General features: G+C 46.5%; 2 protein-coding genes across 4 annotated transcripts in view; one reads left to right on the top strand and one right to left on the bottom strand.

Moving 5' to 3' along the window:
• Positions 1-639: 639 nt before the first annotated feature.
• Positions 640-8566, bottom strand: PPIC (peptidylprolyl isomerase C). The gene is made up of 5 exons (XM_069962649.1): positions 8254-8566; positions 7131-7244; positions 3792-3885; positions 961-1145; positions 640-845 (listed from the first exon to the last, which is right to left on the bottom strand). The coding sequence occupies exons 1-5, from the start codon at positions 8368-8370 to the stop codon at positions 711-713; spliced, it is 645 nt and encodes a 214-aa protein (XP_069818750.1). The 5' UTR covers positions 8371-8566; the 3' UTR covers positions 640-710.
• PRDM6 (PR/SET domain 6) overlaps positions 8394-20978 on the top strand; it is a 136512-nt gene continuing 123927 nt past the window's right edge. For all 3 annotated transcript variants that reach the window (XM_069964559.1, XM_069964558.1, XM_069964562.1), the window contains exon 1: positions 8394-8689. In XM_069964559.1, the coding sequence (XP_069820660.1) occupies positions 8639-8689 (51 nt within the window). In that variant the 5' untranslated portion in view covers positions 8394-8638. The remainder of the gene's footprint in view (positions 8690-20978) is intronic.

Below are 20978 nucleotides of genomic sequence, written 5' to 3'. Positions count from 1 at the left end.
AGTCTCTTATATAGGGGCCAGCCCTCCCCAGTAGTCTCATATAGTGGCCAGCCCTCCCCCGTAGTCTCTTTTATATAGTAGCCATGGCGGGCCAGATGTAGTTCAAACTCTGAATTGCCTGGCGGGCCAAAAATAATGGCACCGCGGGCCAGAGTTTGACATGACTGTTCTTAATGAATGCATGCCAAAATAAGCTTGACATTTGGTATGTGTACAGGGCCATTAGACTCCAAGCAGTCATACACTACTAGGCTATGTTCACACACAGTATTTTTGCTCAGTATTTTTCAACCAAAACCAGGAGTGGATTGAAAACACAAAGGCTATGTTCATATACTGTTGAAATTTAGTGGATGGCCACCATTTAATGACAAATAATTACCGTTATTTTAAAACGGCCATTGTTTTGAAATAACACTGAGCAAAAATGTGTGTCAACCTAACCCTAATTTGTATAACCCAGCCGATAAGAGAGCATGCGAAAGTATGAAGTGCAGCACCTAAATCAGGAGGGCTAAGGTTCCCCACCCCTGCCCTAAATGTTTAGGTATGTGAGCACATTGTAATATAACACATTGGCCTCTGTGTGACTCCTGTTACATCTGGTTTGCACTCATAACTACACTTCTCACAATGTGATAAACATATTTACATTTATTCATCATACATCACAAAAAATTGTGTATAAAAAGTTTGTACTTTTAGTGTATCTAATCTTTCCAATCCTCTATTTCAACTATAAATGGTTCCTTTACTGTGATTTGTCCACTGTTCACTATGACACAGTCTTGTAAAGGTCGGTTTCTTTCATCAGTCTGCTGGAGCTCTATGGAATGAACAATCGCCTGTGGGAGGAAAGAAGATTCAGGTAGCTGTGTGATAGATACAGTTCTATGCCAGCTTTGGAGCCACAGCTTCCTCCCTACACATTAAAGTACTTTTCTGCATATATGTCCTTACCATGCCATCTAGAACCTTTCCAAATACAACATGCTTTCCATCCAGCCACAAGGGTCGAGTTGTGGAAATGAAGAACTGTGATCCATTGGTATCTGGCCCTGCATTTGCCATGCTCACCCAACCAATTCCATAATGCTTCAGCTTGAAGTTTTCATCTGGAAACTCTGCTCCATAGATGCTTTTTCCTGCAAAACATGATCATTTGGTAATTCATTCCTCCCTCTGCATAAGATTACAGCATTAACAAATTAAAGGGGCTGTGCCAACAATAAAACTAGGTCTACACTGATGCATTGTATGAAGTTAACTTATTTCTGTATATGAGAGATACAGATTTACTTATCTCCCATGTACCTGCATTCTTTGTGCAAGAGCAAAAAAACTTGCATTCAGCATTCTAAGGGGCTGCCATCTTTCCCCATTTCAGCTAAAGCTTTGGCTGTCTAGGCACAATGAGAATTGTAGTTTTGCAGCAGATGGAGGGTTGTAAATTAGACGCCACTGATCTAAGGTGTACCAGGCCCTTCTATATATCCCCTAACAGCAGCTGACATGGGGGTAGAACTGGGTGCTGAATATTAACAGGCAGAGCTTACTTTATTTTCACAACAAATGCACACTTTACTGCGCTAAGCATACAAGTGTATGGTGGAGGTGTCATCAGGAGACAGTGTTATTTCAAGTCTAGAGAAAAAAAAACATTCAGGGAGCATAGCCTTCTAAGCTGTTTCAACAAATACCATTTTCTTTGCTTCCACGTGTCACCATTGGTGCTGCTGCAGAGGGGTTGCCTCTAGACAGGACCATCTTCTACCACATCTGATAGCTGGCCTGGTGCTTTCTTACTTCCCTGCAGGAATCCCAAGCTATACTACCATGTTACTGCAGAGACTCTGCTTCTTCCCTACTGGCTAATCAGTGATATTTCCGATCACTTCTAAATCTTTAAATGTGTCCTTCTCAATTCACCTTAACTGTTTATAGAGATGACTACAATTAGGGAAGTCCAATCAGTACGCATTTTATTACTGGTGGCTGAAGATGCTAGATGCAGCCCTAAGGCAGGAAACATGGATACAGCCATAGGCTATGTTCACACTACATATAGAGACCGGCCGTTCTGTGACCCACATACGATGTGTCTACGCTCCGACCGGGATAGAACAATAGGCATTGTTCACCCGTACAAAGTACGGCCGTTGTTGTCGGTGGCAACAACGCCCATACTTTTACGTAGCCATAGGGTGTATCCATGTTTACCCAGACTCTCTAGAGCTGCATCTAACTTCTTCAGCCACCGGTATTCAAATACTGAACGGTCGGACTTAAAGGGGTTATCCAGTGCTACAAAAACATGGCCACTTTCCCCCTACTCTTGTCTCCAGTTTGGGTGGGGTTTTGAAACTCAGTTCCATTGAAGTAAATGGAGCTTAAAGGGGTATTCCCCCCAAAAATTTTTGCATTAATATGTTGCCCACCCGTAGCTTTCCATCTTTCCAATATAAAGTTATTACGGATTCTGCACAGTTTTGCTGTTATCTAGGTGCCCCCACCCCCACGGATTGCATAGAATCATTAGCTCTCAGTCCACTCCGACACCGCTCCCTGGTCCTGGCCCGCACCCTCCGAGACGGCATCACGTGTCCTGCATCTCTTCAATGGGCCTTGTTAGCGCTTCTAACCCAGCCAAATCGAAGTGATAGAGGACACTTATAGCGGTGGCTGCTGTTAGAGAGTGCAGCTGTCACCGTCTCCCTTTCTAACAGCAGCCACCCAGTCACCCGAACCGTGTGCCCCTAGCCCCAGAGCTCACCCCCTGACTATGCCCCCTCACTCGTGTCGGCGCTTACCGGCGGCAACCTTCCCCCCGTCACCAGCGGCTACCGCCCCTCACTGGGCTCATTTGCGGAACTTCGGCGGCGCTTACCGGCAACCGCCCTCCGGCCCCCCACCCACCCGCTGGTATCATTAGCGGCATTGACGCACTCCCCCCCCCCATTATGGTTGTGCACAGACCCGGTCACTCACGCCACCCCTGTCATCCGCGGCGGCTCACTTGTGTGGCACTCCCGCAGGTCATTCATGGTGGGGTATACAGGCGGCACCCCATACCCCTCCCCCCGTGAGGGCCGCGGGTGACAAAGGTGCCGCTGGACTCAGGGGTGCCGCGAGTGACCGGGTCTGTGCACAATCATACGGCTGATCTGTGATCCCGCAGCCAGACAGCATCTGTAATTAGATGCTGGGAGCGGGAGACTGTTTTCACAAGCGCCACGCTGTACTGAAGCAGCCATGTGACACTGTCAGTACAGCGCGGCGTTTATGAATACAGTCTCCCGCTCCCAGCATCTAATTACAGATGCTGTCCGGCTGCGGGGGAGCTCAGTTACTGCCATTCCACTTACTAACCCGCAGCGGCAGCACCCAGCAATCTCACCCCCCCACCCCGCGGTAACTCACCCACGGTGGCAGCAGCCCCCCGCACCCGGAAATCACCCGGCCCACGGCAAGCGCCCCCAGCAATCCCCCTGGTAACTCACTAGCAGCGGCTTTTTAAAAAAACTTTTAACTATGGAACGGAAGCAGCTAGAAAGACGGGAGACGGCTCAAAATACTCAGGGGGACTTGGTGAGTAAGACTGGCTAGGTTTGGGAGCATTTTATTTTTTTAGCTCTTGGGGGAGAATACCCCTTTAATTGCAAACTGCACCTAAACTGGAGACAACAGTAGGGGGAAAAGTGGCCATGTTTCTGTAGCGCCTTTTAAGCATGTTTGAGTTGCACTCATCTCTATTTGATACATGAAGTCTTGAAGAAGACAAAAATGTCTACCTCCGCTGCCATCTCCAACTGTGAAGTCTCCTCCCTGGATCATAAAGTCTTTGATAACTCTGTGGAACTTGCTGCCTTTATAGCCATAACCTTTCTAAAACAAAGAAACAAAGAGTAAACACATGAAAAGTAATGTAACTGATATAAGTCAAAGCTACAGATGTCTGTGGGCCTCTGTCTACTAAATACAGACTGGACCATTGCTTCTTATAGCCTTGTTGGTCCTAATATAATATGCACAAGATTAGGGCGCATAAATACTGGAAAAACTAATCAGTCTGGAGTTTTACTAAAATATACTTCTAAATGTAATCCTATTATAATTGTAAGCAAGCGGCTTGTACTTAGAGGGAAACAAGCATGGCTTTGTGCACATCCGGATGGGCTGCCAGCTGCTCTTGACGTTACCAGTACAGTACACAGGCGCTTCCCAGTCTGTGCACCTAAGGAGGCATGAGTCATGTTTGACATCAACCATGTTTTCACATCATGTTCTATAACTAATTTTACATTCTGACATTTTCTTCATAGAGCTGGGTGCACTGGGCTGCTTGTGAAGTGACGTGGCAGATGATATCATCAAATGGGGACTAATAGGGACATTTGTCATACAGGATACATGGCAAAGCGGAGAAGCTGCAATGATTTCAGCTCACTGTAAAGTGAGAGATAAAATGTGATTGGTTACTATGAGCAACTCCTCTATTCCTATTCTCTAGTTTTGATACATCCACTATATATACACAGGTATAAGTATTACACTTCCCCTCACACATCAGAATTAGGATATTCTAGGGCTTTGTTCACATCAGTATGGTGGCTTGTGTGTAAAATAGATCGATCCATTGCTAAATGGACACCAATGGGATTCATCAGGTTCTGGTCAGGTGTCTATTGCTTTGGCAGAACCACGGTGTATATGGAGGCCGCCTTCACACGACTGTATATTCCTATCCACATATTGTCCGTTCTTATAGACAGCATAAAACCTGTTGATTTCTATAAGGCAATGCACACCACCGTTTTTTTTGGTTGTTTGTTTTTTAAAGGTCCATAGGTCAACATACTGTCTGTATTTGTGGATCATTTCAGGGGTGCACCTTTGTATCAAATCTGCTGTATGTAAGAGTAGACACTTCTGGGCAGTTAAGGACACTGGATTGGAATAGAAAACCTTAGAAATGGCCGAGCCTGCACTAGGGTGTCACAGTCCCTGAGCTGGAGGCAGTTTTAGTTGGCTCAGGATTACTGTCTATGAGAAATCCCATGGAGAAACCTTGTGGAGTACAGCCCGGGTTTTTGTCAATGATTATGAGAAATAAAACCTTATATTTGGTTTTGTTGCATGATGAAAGAGGAAATGGAAATAATGCCGAGCACTACATGTTAGAGAATAGGAAAGGAAGAATGGGTGTAGTGATGAGAAGAGAGATACATAGGATTGTTGCTGTAGACAATGCAGTATCACTAACAGGCCCTGTGGCTGGAGCAGTGGGACATGTCAGAGCAGAGTTGTGGGACCATAATAATCATTATTCATAGTACTTTATAAGTAAGGACTTTTACATGTGACCTTTGTTGAAGTTAGCACATAAAGGATTCATACTTTGTAAAATAACTCAACCTTGAAAACAGTATGGAAACAGCCTAAAATCCAATTCAAGCTTTATCACAAAAGTCCTCTAAAGCTGCAGAAGGTAAGGTACTTTCTTGGTAGATACAGCTCCACTTCTGTCCACAGGCTGTGTCTGTTATTAGCCCAGTGCTATTAAAGGGAACCTGTCACGTTGGGCACAACCCCCCTCACTGGGGCACTGCTGCTTTATGCAGCTCCTCCAGCTTAAAGCACGGGCGCCGGTGGCCTGGAGATGGGTGCCAGCAGCTGGGGCAGACTGGAGAAGCGGTTCTCCGCGGCGGGGAGAAGCACTGGTTGGCGGCTGCAGAAACAGTTGTGGGGAGGGTGGCCGGCAGCAGAGCAAGGGCGCTGGTGGCCCAGAGAAGGTTCGACAGAGCTGAGGAAGGCTGGAGGAGCTGTTCCCTGTGGCGAGGCAAGTTCTAACAGCCTCCTGCCTCTCTCTCTCTGCCTCTACTTCAGGGGGAAATTCTGTTCAAATGTTGAGGTGTTCGAGAACCTGGGTATTACTGTACATCCATGATAGACTCATGTTTGTTATTATTTACTACACTGCCCTGTAACATATAGGGGAACATTTATTAAAATGCGCCCCTGGCATACGCCATAAAAAAGGAGTGTGACCTCCCCCCATGCCTGATTTATCCTGATTTACTCCTGCTCGCACAAACCATGGGACAAATGTACACCTGCTCCCAAGCAGGTGTAGATTTAATAGGAAATGCGCCTCTTAGTAAATCTGTTCAGTTTTAATAAATGCCCCCCATAGAGTATACAGTTGATAGACAGGTTTGGGCCACCTAACATGGCCCCTAGAGAAGGTGCATGTAACATCAAAAAGAAAAATCCCTGTAAGACAGCGCCACTCTTGTCTCCAGTTTGGGTGCAGGTTTTGCAACTCCGTTCCATTAAAGTGAATGGAGCTTAATTGCAAACCGCACCTGAACTGGAGATAAGAGTAGTATTGAAAGTCTCTGAAAGAAAGTGGCCATGTTTTTCTAATGCTGGATAACCCCTATAAGGTGAGACTATGTAATACGGCCTTATTACGGCTGCAGTCCCTGGCCAGCTGCGGGTCTAATGACCTGTAAGCATCTTAGGTCCCAATGATACTTGGTCACACTGAGAAATGAAGTCATATTAGAACTGCAGCGGTATCATGCTTATCCTTAACTACATTATGCTGAGATCTAATGGTCCCTTAACACAGAGTGATAATTTGTGCAATCAAACGATTAACGATTTCAAAGTAACAATGTGTTTGTTTGTTTTTTTATAAGGATCAGTGTTTAGATGGAAAGATAAGTAGTTTGAAAAAAAAAACGTTATTATGATCGTTTTAAGATCGCTTAAGCCTATCTCACACATAGGGTGAATCGTTGAAAGACTGTTTACACGAAGCAATCTGCTTATTTTCTAGGAACGACCAATGACAATTTTAGAACATGTTGAAAGATCACGATGAACGATTTATCACTCGTCTCTTGATCGTACGCAGTGTTTACAAGAGCCAATTATCGCTCAAATTCGATCATTATCGCGAAAATTCGAACAATAATCGCTCCGTGTAAAGGGACCATTAGAGAGATGCTTCAGGACGATTATTTTCTGTAGAATACAACGGTTTCCTTACACAGACAAGTTAGCAGCGAGAACAGGTCTCCTTTTCTATGTAACAACATGCTGAGTGTGAATACTATACTTACTTCTTCAGTTGCTAATGTAACAAAGTTTTTCACTGTTTTGGGGACCACCTTTCCAAATAAACCAATGACAATGCGACCTGCATCTCTGTCGCCTATTTTTATGTCAAAGAAAACCTGCAAAAAAAAAAAGACACCAGATCAGATCAAGAAAAAGAGATGGAGTCACACGCCAGTGTTGTCTGAGCAGTACGTGGAACATCTTCTCAGGTGTTTGGGGAATGTGATGGAGACGTGTGATCGTGTTCCCGCACTCCGACACCACACAAGCGGTGAGGAAAGGTCTCCACAAACTTCCAAGGTCACATTGCTCACAGTCTTAGCAGTTTGCCCTGAAGTCTTCAGATCTGCATGGACATTCCAGGGATAGGGCGCTCCACGTCTCACTTCAGTCTCCAGAATTCTATTTTTTCTGAAGAGCAAGATAAACTTCTGAACATTCCTCTGCCGATAACGTAATTAATCTGGAGAACCCTCATCTCCTTCATGTACAGCAAGTCAGTAGATGCAATAGAATTCCTGCAATTGTTCCATTCATTTAAATGGGGCTTGCAAAAATGTATATGCTTGAGCACAAAGTATCTCTATTTGGGCTCTGTTCACATCTACATTAGAGAAAGAAAAACCTGCGCAGCATGCAGCTCTATACATTCCAGTAAAATGACCAACACCATGGCAGAACCTAGGGACACAGTGGACCTTATGTGAGCAGAGCCTAAAATAGCGCCCACACTTGTCATTGGCTCTGCCTGGTACTGCAGCTGTGTCCCACTCACTGTGACTATGGATGACATCACAGCCTGTTTGTACACAGGACTGCTGCTGTGGACCTAATATATACAGAGTGCAGGGCTATACCCGGAGCTGTGGCTGGCTCCCATCCCTGCATCATGTAGCTCCTAATATCAGGAAGTGACTCCAGTCCTGGACTGAGCAGGAAACTTGGGGGACACGTCTGTAGTCGTGTGGGCGCCTGGGAGGAAAACTTCAGGCCTGGAAAAAGTTCCTTGCACAATGTGTCTGTATATAGGGAGAGGAGGGCAGGCTGCCCCCGTGCCGGGAGTGTCACAGAGCTGTGCCCGGATAGATGCCCTATGCCTCACTCTACCTGCAGCCCGCGCATTACCTTGTGGGTGACGGCCGGTCCTCGCTTCTTGTAGCATTCCGCGCCCGGTAACGCGTATAAGGTGAAGGTCAGCACGAGCAGCGTCCGGTACATGGTGAGCGCGTCCCCCGGCCACATCTGCACAGATGTCAGCGCCCGCACTCCCAGCCGGCCGGCAACGTCAGCAACAGCGGGGAAAGGAGGGGGCTCCTTCCTCCAGGATAGTGCCTGCCCAGCCCCCTCCCGCCCCCAGTGCTGTACGAGGGGTCTCACATCACCCAGGGCCCCCCCTCTCCCCCGCACACGTGCCGTGCTGAACGGTGCAGTATTTAAAAACGGAAGGGTCACATGTCCTCCCTCCGTCATCCATAGACCTCAGTGAGTGGATGAGCAGCGCCTATTACACATGACGGAAGGCAATGGGAGCTTATGGGAAGCACTACATTGTACATTGGAGGTATACATCGGAATTGCTTCAAAAAGGTGTTCTTAGGGCTCGGCCACACTAGCGTTTTTCTTTGTTTCTAACGGATCCGTCCATATTAATTAAACGGATGAGCATAAACTGATGAGCAGACTGATGCAAACTGATTGCAAAATGTTCATCTTTTTTAATGGTCCGTTTTTATTTTGGCTTAAAAAATCTGACTTTTGTACATCAGTTTGCATCCGTTTGCATCAGTCAGCATCCGTTTTTCTATCCGTTTATTTTTCTTCTTTGGTTTCTTGCTGCTTCTGCGCATGCTCAGTGCAAAAACGGATGAAAAAAATGGATGTGAAGGGAAATACCTTCCGTTTTAGATCCGTCCTCATTGACTACAATGTAAAAAAAAAACGGAAGTGCACTTTCAGTTCGTGATCCGTTTTTTTAAGCGGTAAGAAAAATACTGCAAACACTATTTTTTCTTCTGTTCAAAAAAACGGATCTTGAACGGATTGCATGCAAACGGAGCACAATTAGGGCAAACGGAGCACACTAAAATAGCAGTTTCCGTTTTGCTTACTCTAAAACGGAAAAGGTAGACGGAATGGTGCCGGATGGTCAAACGCTGATGTGAACGTAGCCTTAGGCTGTTACTATCATGTTTCTGCCATATGCCTGAAGAAGATAGGGTTTAAATGAATTTGATTTATATGTTTGGGAAGGTAGTTGCTAGTTGGTCAGTCCAAGTCTGTAGGCCCATCAGAGGTACAAAGCTACAGGATATTGGGAAACAAACAGGAAACAAACAGGAAACAAACATGTGATTGTTGTAGTACTATGTTGTGAACAAGGCAAGAAAGACGCCGAAACGCGTCAACATTCGCATGTTTCTTTCCTGTAATGTGAAGTTTTGCAAATAAAGAAGGACGAATTATTTTTATCCGCCTACACGGGTGCTGGACTTTTCCTTTACATATGCTGCCCTGGCTCCGGGCTTTGCCGTGCACCGTGAGTGGATACAGCAGGTGAGCTGACCTCAATCAGCATTGTTTTTTGTAGAATGGACACAGTGTATTATTTGTTTCCAGAATAAATTTTTTTTGTTTTTTACAAAATTTAAAAGTGCAGTGGACAATGCTGTTCAGTCCCACAAAAATAAATCAGCAAAATTGTCAGAAAAAAATATCCCAAAATTTTATAATTAAATTTTCATATGAATTTTATAAATGTTCGTCATTAAAGAGGTTGTCCAGGAAAAAAAAATCAATTTTCCCTTATCCACAGGATAGGGGAAAAGTAAGAGATTGTGGGGGGGTCTGACCTCCGTACCCCCTGCCGATTTCCGTATTGGGCCCCGGCTTATTTGTTCCTACAGAGCCGCCTAAGAGAGCCGAGGAAGGGTATGTGCACACTGAGAAATTGAATGGGATATTGCCCTGTTCATATTTTACAGGAATTTGCACTTTAAATTTATTGCTTATTCCTTAGTGTGCACATACCCTTATGTGCTATGGCTGCAGCTGGCTGTGTGTGTGCTATGGCTGCAACAAGCTGTGTGTGTGTGTGTGTGTGTGTGTGCGCGCTATGGCAGCAGCAGGCTGTGTGTGTGCTGTGGCTGCAGCAGACTGTGTGTGTGTATGCTAAAGCTGCAGCAGGCTGTGTGCGTGTGTGTGTATGCTATGGCTGCAGGAGGCTGTGTGTGTGTGTGTGTGTGTGCTATGGCTGCAGCAGGCTGTGTGTGTGCGTGTGCTATGGCTGCAGCAGGCTGTGTGTATATGCTATGGCTGCAGCAGGCTGTGTGTGTTTATTATTCAGAAATTAAAGGGGTAATCTGGGCAATAGTAAAAAATTCAGGAGAGACGGGGTGGTGGGATTATAATGAAGAAGTTCTATTTACCGATCCTCATGCCCCTGCAGCACAGCCTCACCGCTTATGGTGGGCATTTCTGAGTGCAGCGCAGCCCCAATCAGAATGCTCACTCAGCCAATTAGTGAGTGAGGTGGGACACAGCTGCAGTCACTGACTGGCTTAGCGGGTAGTTCCTGTGGGGCCATGATGATTCAGGAACATGGAATCTGACTCAGAGCTGATAAATGTAGGATTATTTCTGACCTCTACATAACAGGTATCTGGCATTGTTAGAACTTTTTTTGTGTATAGTATTTACTTTGAAACATAGAAGCAGGGCTGTGGAGTCAGAGTCGGAGCTAGTTTTGGCTGGAGTTGGAGTCGGAGCTAGCTTTGGCTGGAGTCGGAGTTGGAGTCGGAAAAAAATGTACCGACCCCGAATCTTTAAAATATGTAGAATTGAATTTTGATATGAATTTTACAAGTTTTGCTCTTGAATATATATTATGAGCAACATTCTAGTAGGACACTGGCCCTATTACATAAGGGTGGTCATGGAAAAGTTGTCGGTCACTATTTGGCAGTTTGTTTCTGAGCTGGAAGAGTCCATTGTGTTGGGGGAGATCTGTGCTGTTCTCTTCCTGGATGCTGGAAGATATCCTGTGTAATATAGAGGAGGAGGAGAAGACATAAGTAGTGTAGCAGTAACCTCTGTCCTCAGTGTGGGGTTTTCTCTCTGGGAGAAGATTGTGTGTTTTTCTTCAGTGTTCAATGGCTGCAGCTGTGTGTGTGCGTGCGTTGGCTGCAGCAGGCTGTGTGTGTGCTATAGCTACAGCAGGCTGTGTGTGTGTATGTGCTATGGCTGCAGTAGGCTGTGTGTGTGCTAAAGCTGCAGCAAGCTGTGTGTGTGTGTGCTATGGCTGCAGCAGGCTATGTGTGTGTGCTATGGCTGCAGCAGGCTGTGTGTGTGCTATGGCTGCAGCAGGCTGTGTGTGTGTGTGTGCTATGACTACAGCAGGCTGTGTGTGTGTATGTGTGTGTGCTATGGCTGCAGTAGGCTGTGTGTGTGTGCTATGACTACAGCAGGCTGTGTGTGTGCTATGGCTGCAGAAGGCTCTGTGTGTGTGCTATGACTACAGCAGGCTGTGTGTGTGTGCTATGGCTGCAGTAGGCTCTGTGTGTGTGCTATGACTACAGCAGGCTGTGTGTGTATGTGTGTGTGTGTGTGCTATGGCTACAGCAAGCTGTGTGAATGTGTGCTATGGCTGCAGCAGGCTGTGTGTGTGTGTGTGTGCGTGCTATCGCTCCAGCACTCTGTATGTATGTGTGCTATGGCTGCAGCAAGCTGTGTGTGTGCGCACACTATGGCTGCAGCAGGCTGTGTGTGTGTGCTATGGCTGCAGCAGGCTGTGTGTGTGTGTGGTGTGCGCTATGGCTGCATCAAGCTGTGTGTGTTTGCTATGGCTGCAGCAGGCTGTGTGTGTGCGTGCTATTGTGTGCCCCCACAGTGACCTTCTATATCATTGTGTGACCTCTATATCACTGTGTGACCTCTATATAACTATGTTTGACCCCTCTCTATATCATTATTTTTGACCCCTCTCTATATCACTATGTCTGACCTCTATATTACAGTGATCTGGCATTGTTAGCAGTATTTCTGTGTGTATGGTGAATATTTAGTTAGAAACATAGAAGATTTTCAGCAGAAAAAGACCACCTGCTCCATCTAGTCTAGTTCTGAGTTGTTCAGGACATGGAGCCTAGAGACTGGCTGCATCCACTGCACACACAGGAGAAGCTGCTTTATATGTTTCCTTATTCCCTCAGAAGTTGCCCCAGGATCATGTAGGACATTAGGGAGAAGCTGCTGAGCCAGTGTGATAAATAACTCCCCTGGTATATGAACGGCCATTTATAAAGGAGCAGGAGTCGGAGTCAGGAGTCGGAGGCGGTCCTGATAAAATTCAGGAGTCGGAGTCGGTCCTGATAAAATTCAGGAGTCGGAGTTGGAGTTGGAGCTGCGGCTTACCGACTCCACAGCCCTGCATAGAAGACTGTCAGCAGGAAAGACCTGCTCCATCTAGTCTACTTCTGAGTTGTTCAGGACATGGAGGCTGGAGACTGGCTGCATCCACTGCACACACAGGAGAATCTGCTTTATATCTTTCCTTGTTCCCTCACAAGTCGCCCCATTGTGATACACCAGTGTAATAAATAACTCCTCATGGTAAAGTGGTACTTTAAAGGTCCCCATACACTTCAAACATATGTTAGCTGAACCCCCCAGGACCCCCGGGACTGCCCTGATGACTAGTTACCTTTACCTTTTAAACTATGATTTCTCTGAAACAACCATGTATTTTAGAATAAAGTGTTACCTGTATTACAAAATCTTGTCTCTGTTTCATGTTTCCTGTGGTTCGGGCAGCATGAAACAGCTGTGAGGTTCCCTTTGAAAGCTCATGTCTCCCATCCTAAGCAGATCCACCTTTGGTACACTGACCTTTCAGAAAAATTGTATTTTTCCATTTACTAATTTCTGACCACTGCACTTTATAATCACTGTTGCTTCTACCGAAGATGTCTACATCGAAGCACAGCCAGCTCTTCACTGAATTGTGTGGAGACTGTGGAAACCTGGATGGACAATGTGGCAACATTGTGGAGACTGTGGCAATAGGCAGTAAATAAGTAAGATGGGACTAACCCAAGAATGGAAACCATGACACAAATGTGAACAGAGTCTAAGGTCTGCCATAGTTTACACAAATATCACTAATCACTGAGTATACACTTGCCAACATAGTCATGGAAAATAAAAGAAAATATGCCACAAAATATGGAAGCAATACTTTCTGTCCCTGTGCTCCCACAGCACAGTGTCACCGCTTATCGTCACCCGCCAGTCTTCTATAACTCCTGCAACGTTACAACCTAGCTCAGAAATTAATCCCCAGCCAGTCAGTGACTAAGGAAGGACACCTCTACAGTCACTGACTGTCTGAGCGGCTAGTTCCTGCCAATTCGTGACAACACAGGAATTGGGAAAAAACTGGAGACCAGAGACTAAGATCGAGCTGGTGATTCCACCACCACCAAAAAAAAAAAAAACATACAATCAAAATGACGGCAAAAAGTGGATAAACACTATGCACAGTTATGAGAACCGAAAAACATCCAAGTATTCCACATGGTTTAGAAATAGGATAAATGACACCATTTGAACTTGCAGTTTTTGTACCAAAGAGGATGCAGAGAAGGCAGAAGAGAAGTCCAACTTCACCTGGAGCCGGGAACAGAGGGTCGTCAGAATCTAGAAACAAACTGAGGTCCTCTGTCCGAGACAATTGTTTGAGGAAGACCATGCAGTCTGAAGACATGCCGGAAGAAAAGGCTTGCCAAACAAGGAGAAGAAGGCAGCTTGGAAAGTGGTACAAAATGGGACATCTTGGAGAACCGGTCTGTGACCACCCACACAACTGTGTTACCAGTAGAAGGACGTAGATCAGTAACAAAATCCATTGCGATATGTGTCCATGGCTGCTCAGGGATAGGCAAAGGCTGGAGAAGACCGTCTGGCCTTTGATGAAGGATCTTGTTCTGGGCACAGGTAGAACAAGACGCCACAAAGTCCTTGACATCTTGAGGAAGACTGGGCCACCAATAGTAACGAGATATTAATTGTCTGGTTTTGTGGATACCAGGGTGGCCAGCAACCAAGGAGGAATGACCCCAGTTCAGGATTTTCTTCCTGAGAGCAGCTCGAACAAAAGTTTTGCCAGGGGGAACATTCTGTAGGACGGAAGTAGCCACGGGAACCAGGCGTTCAAGAGGAATAATGTGACGAGGTACATCTTCTTGTCCCAGGACATTGGATGCTCGTGAGAGAGCATCGGCTCTTTTGTTCTTGTCTGCTGGACGAAAATGAATGAGGAAGTCAAATCTGGAGAAAAAGAGCGACCACCTGGCCTGTCGAGGGTTAAGGCGTTGAGCAGTCTGAAAGTACGGAAGATTTTTATGGTCCGTATAGATGGTGACCGGATGATTAGCTTCCTCCAGGAGATGGCACCACTCCTCTAGAGCCAACTTAATGGCCAGAAGTTCTTGATCCCCGATAGTATAATTACGCTCTGCAGGGGAGAAGGTCTTAGAAAAGAACCCGCAGGTCCTCGTCTTTCCTAAGGCATCCTTCTGAGTGAGTACGGCCCCTGCACCCGAGGAAGCCTCCACTTCCAAGAAGAACTGTTTAGCAGGATCTGGGTGCAGCAAAATGGGAGCGGAAGTGAAAGCCGTCTTCAACCGAGAGAAGGCTTGCTCAGCTTCAGCTGACCATAGTCTGGGATCAGCTCCCTTTTTGGTAAGGGCCACAATGGGTGCCACCAGGGTGGAAAAATGGGGTATAAATTGCCAATAGTTATTTGCGAACCCCAGAAATCTTTGTATAGCTTTAAGTCCAACGGGGCGTGGCCATTGTAGTACTGCTGACAGCTTGGCTGGATCCATTTGTAAACCGTGGCCAGAAACTATGTACCCCAAGAATGCAAGACTGGATTGGTGGAACAGGCACTTCTCCAACTTGGCATATAGGTGGTTGGCCCTTAACCGTCGCAGCACTTGGCGAACTTGTCTCACGTGGGTCCGTGAATGAGGGGAGTAGATCAGGATGTCGTCTAGATATACGACAACAAAGACATAAAGCAGGTCCCGGAATATGTCGTTAGCAAACTCCTGGAAAACCGCCGGGGCATTGCACAGACCAAAAGGCATGACTAAATACTCGAAGTGCCCGTCCCTGGTGTTGAAGGTGGTTTTCCATTCGCCCCCTTCACGAATCCTGATCAGATTATAAGCTCCCCTGAGATCCAGCTTGGTGAAGATCCGGGCTCCGCTGTCAAACAATTCTGGGATTAGTGGAAGAGGGTACCGATTCTTCACTGTCACCTTATTAAGGCCCCGATAGTCAATACATGGACGGAGGGAACCGCCCTTTTTCTGGACGAAGAAGAAGCCTGCACCCGCTGGAGATGTGAACTTGCGGATAAAGCCCTTCTGGAGATTCTCCTTGATGTATGTCGACATGGCCTCTGTCTCCGTAACTGAAAGTGGGTACACTCGGCCACGAGGAGGCGTCACACCCGGGAGGAGGTCAATGGGGCAATCCTAAGGTCGGTGAGGAGGTAGGGTGTCAGCCTCCTTTGCGGAAAATACAGTCTGGTGATGACGCTGGAGGCCGGATCGTAGGGATCGTCAGGCAGCGGTTGGGGCAGTCAGGACCCCAACGTAAGATCTCCCCGGTTTTCCAATCTATGATGGGGGCATGGAGCTGCAACCAGGGGAGCCCCAGCAGGATGTCTGATGAGCTGGACAAGACAAAGAAGACAATCTTCTCAGAGTGCAGCGCCCCTACTTGAAACGTCACCGGTTCAGTCTGGTATCGGATGACCACGTTGAGCGACTCTCCGGTGACCAAGGAGATGGAAAGTGGCTTACAGAGTTGAAGCACTGGTAGTTGCCATCTTTAAACCAAGGTAGCCGCGATGAAGCTGCCAGCAGAACCCGAGTAAAGGAACGCAGAGAACTGATAACTCTGTCACGAAGGCGCCAAGATGGTAACTGGCACAGACAATCTTGGAGAGGAAGCATTCACACCTAGGGAGGCCTCTCCAACCTAGGTGCGGGCGTTTCCCTGATGCTGCGGATGCTGGGGACAGTTCAGACGGAAATGGCTGGAACTACCGCAGTAAAGACAGAGGTTCAACTCCCGACGGCGAGTTCTCTCCTCGGGAGTCAGGCGAACTCGTTCCACCTGCATGGGTTCTTCAGATACAGACTGGGGTGCAGGAGTAACTGGGTTCTGGAAGGCTGGTGCCAACTGGAAAGCGCAACAGGGACGGCATTGTTCACGCTCTTGCTGGACCTCCTCCTCTCTTTCGGAGAACCAGACATCGATCCAGGTAGCCAGGTGGATGAGGTCGGTCAGAGAGGTCATAAGGTCTCGGGCAGAGAGCACATCCTTCACCCGACTGGAAAGGCCCTTCTTGAAGGTGGCGACCAGGGCAGCCTCATTCCAGTCAAGTTCAGCAGCCAAAGTACGGAACTGGATGGCGTACTCACCCACGGAGGAGTCTCAGGTTGAGAAGAGCGGTCTCTGAAGATGAAGCTCGGGCTGGCTCCTCAAACACACAGCGACACTCTGCCAGAAAGACCCGGAGATTAACAGTCACTGGGTCCTCGCGGTCCCACTATGGTGTAGCCCAGGTCAGGGCCCTCCCATCCAAGAGGCTGATGACAAATGCCACTTTGGAGCGCTCGTGGTGAACTCGTTAGAGAGCAGTTTAATTTGCATAGCGCACTGGGTGACGAATCCTCTGCACTGCTTGGGATCTCCACCATATTTGGACGGGAGTGCAAGCCGTAGATTAGGACCAAGAGGAGATGGCCCAGGCGCAGAATGCGGTAATGCTGGGGGTGACCGCTGAACTTCGGTGCGTTGCTGTAAGGCAGAAGTCAGCTGTTGGATTTGCTGAGACTGCTGCTGGATTTGCTGAGCCTGCTGGGCAACCACTCTGGCGATGTCACAGATGTCAGGCACCTCGTCGGGATCCATGGTTGGAGCCTACTGTAACAACCGGAGTCGTGGATCCACTGGACCGTCACCAGCGATGACGTAAGCCGCACAGGGAGCAGAGTCTAAGGGGCCTCTGGTCTTCACCAGAGCTCACCGCAAGGCGGGATGGACTTGCTGCGGCAGGCGACCCCCAGGACGCTACCCCTGGCTTGGCTTTCTAGTGACGGCAGACAAGGTGTAGTAGGAACAGTAGGCAAGCAGGTAGGCAGGTGGTCACACGGATAGCAGGCACGAGTGAAACAGCAGGAGACAGAGACTACGGGCAGGAACAAGGGCTGGAACAATAGACAGGAACAATAGAGAGCTGGGCCACACACTAATGGGAAGCATGCAGAGGCTCCAACACCTGTGGTGGGGCAGGGCTTCAATTTATAGGAGAGCCTCAGAGCAGCAGCCAATTAAAGGCACAGTGACCCTTTAAATTGTAGCAGAGTCGGCGCGCGCGCTCCCTAGAAGACAGGGACGCGCCCGGCGAGCTGACAGGGAGCTGGAGGAGGAGGAGCCCCGGCACAGAGCAGAAGATGGGGCAGCAGCGGCGCGGCGAGAGGTATGTGCCGCGGCCGCAGATGGGACACTTTAGACCTTTTGCATCTCTATTACAGCCCCCGTTCTCTATTTTAGCTCTAGAGATAAATGTCTTGTTTTATGATCTTATGATATAGTCAAAATGGACACAATCCCAGTCCTATTTATTGTCCAGTAAGTGAATCAATTAACATAATACTGGCTTCAGTGTCATCTTTTATCTGGCAGAAAGCACATTTCTGCCTAGAGTTCATTCCAGCCATGTCCTCATATTTAAAGGGGAACTCCGGGTAGAGGTAAAAAAAAAGAAACTTCTGCAGAAGCATATAACAATACTTACCTATCTATCCCAGTTTTGAAACTACCAAAAATCCATTTGTTTTGGGGGCTTTTGTTCTGTTTTGTGTTTCTGTATTTCCTGGTTGAGCAGATGTACTCAATACTACAGGTTCCAGAATGCAATGCTTTCCCTCAGCTGTTCCATCACAGCCCCCCACCCTGCCTATTCCCCGCCCAAAGCTGTTGCAGAACATCTAGGCTGTGTTCACACATTGCAGTTTCATTGTGTTACTGAAATATTTGCAGTACTTTATCATTTCATTGTGGTCCCACCCGCACAGCACGCTATATTCTCTACCTGTAACCCCACACAGCACACTGTATTCTCTACCTGTAACACTTCACAGCACGCTGTATTCTCTACCTGTAACACCACACAGCACGCTGTATTCTCTACCTGTAACACCACACAGCATGCTGTATTCTCTACCTGTAACGCCACACAGCACACTGTATTCTCTACCTGTAACACCACACAGCACGCTGTATTCTCTACCTGTAACACCACACAGTACGCTGTATTCTCTACCTGTAACACCACACAGCACGCTGTATTCTCTACCTGTAACACCACACAGCATTGTATTCTCTACCTGTAACACCACACAGCACGCTGTATTTTCTACCTGTAACACCACACAGCACGCTGTATTCTCTACCTGTAACACCACACAGCACGCTGTATTCTCTACCTGTTACACCACATAGCGTGCTGTATTCTCTACCTGTAACACCACACAGCATGCTGTATTCTCTACCTGTAACACCACACAGCACACTGTATTCTCCACCTGTTACACCACACAGCACACTGTATTCTCTACCTGTAACACCATACAGCACGCTGTATTCTCTACCTGTAACACCACACAGCATACTGTATTCTCTACCTGTAACACCACACAGCACACTGTATTCTCTACCTGTAACACCACACAGCACGCTGTATTCTCTACCTGTAACACCACACAGCACGCTGTATTCTCTACCTGTTACACCACACAGCACACTGTATTCTCTACCTGTAACACCATACAGCACACTGTATTCTCTACCTGTAACACCACACAGCACGCTGTATTCTCTACCTGTTACACCACACAGCACGCTGTATTATCTTCCTGTAACACCACACAGCATGCTGTATTCTCTACCTGTAACACCACACAGCTTACTGTATTCTCTACCTGTAACACCACACAGCACACTGTATTCTCCACCTGTTACACCACACAGTACGCTGTATTCTCTACCTGTAACACCACACAGCACACTGTATTCTCTACCTGTAACACCACACAGCACGCTGTATTCTCTACGTGTAACACAACACAGTACGCTGTATTCTCTACCTGTAACACCACACAGCACGCTATATTCTCTACCTGTATCACCACACAGCACGCTGTATTCTCTACCTGTAACACCACACAGCATGCTGTATTCTCTACCTGTAACACCACACAGCACGCTGTATTCCCTACCTGTAACACCACACAGCACGCTGTATTCTCTACCTGTAACACCACACAGCACACTGTATTCTCCACCTGTTACACCACACAGCACGCTGTATTATCTTCCTGTAATGCTCATATTGGAATAAGGCAAAGAACTTTTTAAATTAAATTTTTATTTATTTTTTCTTTTCCTTTCCACGCACATATTATGATCAAGCATCTTTTATCTTTGAAGTTGATATACTGAAGGGATATACTGTTTATGCCTTGTTTTTTTGTGCAGGTGGGATTGGCAGTGCTGGCTCTTATCCTCTCTGCTGTTTAGCATTATCTAATTGTGTTACTGCATCATTTTTGTGCAGATGCTGCAGTACTGCAATGACACTTCAACATGTGTGAACATAGCGCTAATTTCTCTGCACACTTCTGCACAATCAGCAAAGCTGAAACACCTGCTTCTGGCCAGTCTGAGATGGTGAATCACGCTCTGTCCCCTCTCTGCATCATCAGCCTGTGTCTAGCAAACACACATACAATGTAAGACAGAGGCATGCAATATTTGTCTCCTATGGTGGGAGAGCAGTGGGAGCAGGAGACAATGTGAATTTGTACAGAGGCCATATTTTTTCACTTCCTGGATTTCTATCAGCTACCAGTGTGGCAGAACCGTACAGATTTGGTAATACATTGTATAGACATATATATTTAACCTTTAATGTACTTTTAATAGAAAACAAGTTTTTCTTATCCGGAGTTCCCTTTTAAGGCGGTTTGGGTATATATTGGGTATACAACTCATAGCTATTTTTTCTTGCAGGTGGAAAATTTTTTATATGGGCTCCAACTTTCTACCTCTCCAAAAAGTACTTTGCATTGTAAAGCTCATAAATCTTTTGGATGAGCTAAAGGAAAGTGTTTGGGTTTTGTACAGTCACCTGGTAATCTATGTTTAAGATTGTGCTTATTATAGTTAAAATATGCAGGAGGGTTGAAGTGAAAATAAATATAAGCTCCTAAGACAACTGCTGGCAGATGACTACACTTTTACAGATATACTTTTTCAAGTTTTATTGTGCTGATGGACTCTGAAGGATGTGTTCATCCATTAAACAAAGTGTAATCAGGCGTAAATCACTTGTGCAGTTACAAGAAGGACTAAACACTCATAAATTATTGATCCATTCTGAACCGAGGTCACGACTATCGGAGAAAACACATTTGTAACTTAGATACAATATTAACACTTGCCGCATTATGAGCGGACTGGATATTATGCTTCTTTATATAGTGGTAATATGTTCTTCACGTTTCTATAGTTTATATTTGTTCATAAAATAAGGACTCGTTTACCTGTTACATCAACAATAGCTGGCTGCAGATATAACCTAAAGGAATGTTCACACAGCTAAGAATCCATGCTGGTTTCCACATCCAAACCAACACAGTTTTTCACAATAGACCAGTTCGCATTGACTTTAGTAAAAGATTCAACATGATGCTAAAAACTCTGCACAGAAA

Source organism: Dendropsophus ebraccatus, chromosome 3 (genome assembly GCF_027789765.1).
Source record: "Dendropsophus ebraccatus isolate aDenEbr1 chromosome 3, aDenEbr1.pat, whole genome shotgun sequence".
Lineage (NCBI taxonomy): Eukaryota > Metazoa > Chordata > Amphibia > Anura > Hylidae > Dendropsophus > Dendropsophus ebraccatus.
This window is presented reverse-complemented; position numbering and strand designations above follow the sequence as displayed.

Coding starts and splice junctions, on each gene's coding strand:
- PPIC (XM_069962649.1), bottom strand. CDS start 8,370: ATGTGGCCGGGGGACGCGCTCACCATGTACCGGACGCTGCTCGTGCTG. Junction 7,245..8,253: donor GACCGGCCGTCACCCACAAG/GTAATGCGCGGG, acceptor TTTTTTTTGCAG/GTTTTCTTTGACATAAAAAT. Junction 1,146..3,791: donor AGTTGGAGATGGCAGCGGAG/GTAGACATTTTT, acceptor CATGTTTTGCAG/GAAAAAGCATCTATGGAGCA.